The sequence below is a fragment of the Clarias gariepinus genome, chromosome 22 (assembly GCF_024256425.1).
Source record: "Clarias gariepinus isolate MV-2021 ecotype Netherlands chromosome 22, CGAR_prim_01v2, whole genome shotgun sequence".
Lineage (NCBI taxonomy): Eukaryota > Metazoa > Chordata > Actinopteri > Siluriformes > Clariidae > Clarias > Clarias gariepinus.
In genome coordinates this window covers 467,501-470,144 of record NC_071121.1, presented here as the reverse complement: position 1 = coordinate 470,144, position 2,644 = coordinate 467,501, and the positions used below count along the sequence as shown (strand labels likewise).

Below are 2,644 nucleotides of genomic sequence, written 5' to 3'. Positions count from 1 at the left end.
AGCCTTAGTCGAAACCGTGATTGGGCATCAAGGACCTCAGACAGAAGCAATCGATCTAATCAGCGTGATGCTTTTTAGTTATCTGAAATTAACTATGCAAATGGCTGCCAAAGAGAGAGCGTTAGCACACGTTCTGCGGGATCCTTAACCAAACTGTGCTTGATGGTTTTCAAGAACTTCATATCCCTCACGCAGAAAGAGGAAGGGAACGTTGGGCGTCCGTGGTGCGTTTTACCCAGAAGTAGATGATTATATTCGGAGGTAAAACGCACCGCGGACGCCCCACGTTCCCTTCCTCTTTCTGCGTGAGGATATAAAGTTGGTCAGACAACTTCTTGAAGCAGACAAACACAGTTTGGTTAACATCCATCTCAGCATCAAGCTGAACTAAACCGTCCATTATTCTTTCGACTTGATATAAAACGTAGTCATTTGCTGCGAGGTTCTCAATTTCACCGGCTAATGATTGTAACTCATTAGCGGCAGCTTGTAAAAAAATACGTCATTGTTGCCAGACAGCAGTGATTACAAGCCAAGGCATCACTGGTTGAGTCGAAACAATCTCACTTCATTTAACCAATCACGGTTTCGACTAAGGCTGGGACCGCCTACCAAATATATTTAGCAATTTTCCAGGGCTTATTGTATTTATGTATTTATTTATTTCTGTATTTACTTATTTATTTACACATGTATTTATTTATGTTTTTATTTATTTCTATGTTAACTTTTTTATTCACACATTTATTTATTTATTTATGTTTTTATTTATTTATATATTTACTTTTTTATTCACACATTTATTTATTTATTTATGTTTTTTTTATTTCTATATTTACTTTTTTATTCACACATTTATTTATTTATGTGTTTATTTATGTCTATATTTACTTTTTTATTCACACATGTATTTATTTATGTTTTTATAATTACGTCATGTTTAGTCCTCCATACATCACTAGTGTGTGTGTGTGTGTGTGTGTGTGCCTTGTGATGGATTGGTACTCTGTCCAGGGTGTACACTGCCTCCTGTATAAACGATAAAGCGGTAAGGATGATGAGTGTGTGTGTGTGTGTGTGTGTTTAATAAGTCTCATTAGAATTCTACACTCTGATCCTAATAGAGACTGGGCCTGAGGTCGCGCTTCTCCTCCGCGCCGCCAGGTGTCAGTGTGACAGCGCCAGTGCAGCCCCTCAGCAGCTGTGTTTCCGCAGTGAAGAAGAAGAAGAAGAAGCTGTTGAGGTTCCCGGACGGTGTTAGGAAACGTGGCCTTATGAGCGGAGAGTGAAGCGGAACCTCGAGTCTCTGTTACTCCTCTCTGTGTCTCTCTGTGTCTCTGTGTCTCTCTCTGATCCGCTGGTCCTCTGTCGCCATGGCTGAGGTAGAACAGGGTTCCGCTTTACCGCCGCTGGACGGCCTGAACAGCACGGAGAACGGGACCGACACCGGGAACGGCACCGCGGCTCGGTTCGTGGCTACAGCCGAGGGGACAGCGCTGGCGTACGGGAGCCTGGTGCTCATGGCCCTGCTGCCCATCTTCTTCGGAGCTCTGAGATCCGTCACCACCTCCAAGAGCAAGGCGAGTCTTCATCATCATCACCACCACCACCATCATCATCATCATTATTATTATTACTCAACACCTTCATCATCATTATTTATCATCATTATTCTCACTTATTATAACATTCATTATCATTATAACTTATCATTTTTTTCCTCATCACTTATTAATTTTATAATCATCAGCACCTTCATCATCCTAAACTTGCTAATGATGATGATGATGATGATGATGATGAAGGTTTCACAGCTGTAACTCTGACCTCTAAAGAGATCTAAAGATTTCTGTCTTTAGTCTAAAACCAGCAGGAACTTCCTCTCTCTCTCTCTCTCTCTCTCTCTCTCTCTCTCTCTGTCTCTCTGTGTCTCTCTCTCCATCTCTCTCCCTCTCTCTCTCTCTCTCTCTCTCTCTCTCTCTCTCCATCTGTCTCTCTCTCTGTCTCTGTGTCTCTCTCTCTCTCTCTCTCTCTCTGTCTCTCTGTCTCTGTGTCTCTCTCTGTCTCTCTGTCTCTGTGTCTCTCTCTCTCTCTCTCTGTCTCTGTGTCCTCTCTCTCTGTCTCTCTGTCTCTCTCTCCATCTCTCTCTCTCTCTCTCTCTCTCTCTCTCTGTGTCTCTTTCTGTCTCTCGTTAATGTAATAAACTCATCCACACTGTTTTTGTTTTATATAAACATGTCTTCTATAAACTGGTGAATACTTTGATCTGTCCGTGTTGCTGTAGTTTATTGAGAGATGAGTGTAACTCTAACTGCACCAGATGTTACACTCTCCTTCACTTCCCTGTATTTCTCCTCAACACCGTCAGTAATAACCACACAGTATACACACACACACACACACACACACACACACACACTACACCTCCACAGTCCTCTACTGATTCATTATAAATAAATAAATAAATACACTCTACAGTAAAGATTCGTTTCCATGGTAACTCTTAGTGATGGGAATCACCTGATTCGATATTATCACGATACCTCGGTGCTGATTCTATAAGTATCATGATTTTATAAATATCTCGATTAGTTATAAAACTTTTTTCTCAATTTTGTTATCATTTTAAACCTTTAAAAAAGTT

The 2,644-nt window shown here is 41.1% G+C and overlaps 1 protein-coding gene across 2 annotated transcripts in view; it reads left to right on the top strand.

Annotated features, from left to right (window-relative positions):
• Window positions 1-1,220: 1,220 nt before the first annotated feature.
• The window catches only part of hm13 (histocompatibility (minor) 13), an 8,009-nt gene continuing 6,585 nt past the window's right edge, over window positions 1,221-2,644 (top strand). Inside the window, exon 1 of one of the 2 annotated variants that reach the window (XM_053482878.1) lies at window positions 1,221-1,580. In XM_053482878.1, coding sequence (XP_053338853.1) covers window positions 1,374-1,580 — 207 coding nt within the window. In that variant the 5' untranslated portion in view covers window positions 1,221-1,373. The remainder of the gene's footprint in view (window positions 1,581-2,644) is intronic. The other variant, XM_053482877.1, reaches the window with a different exon arrangement.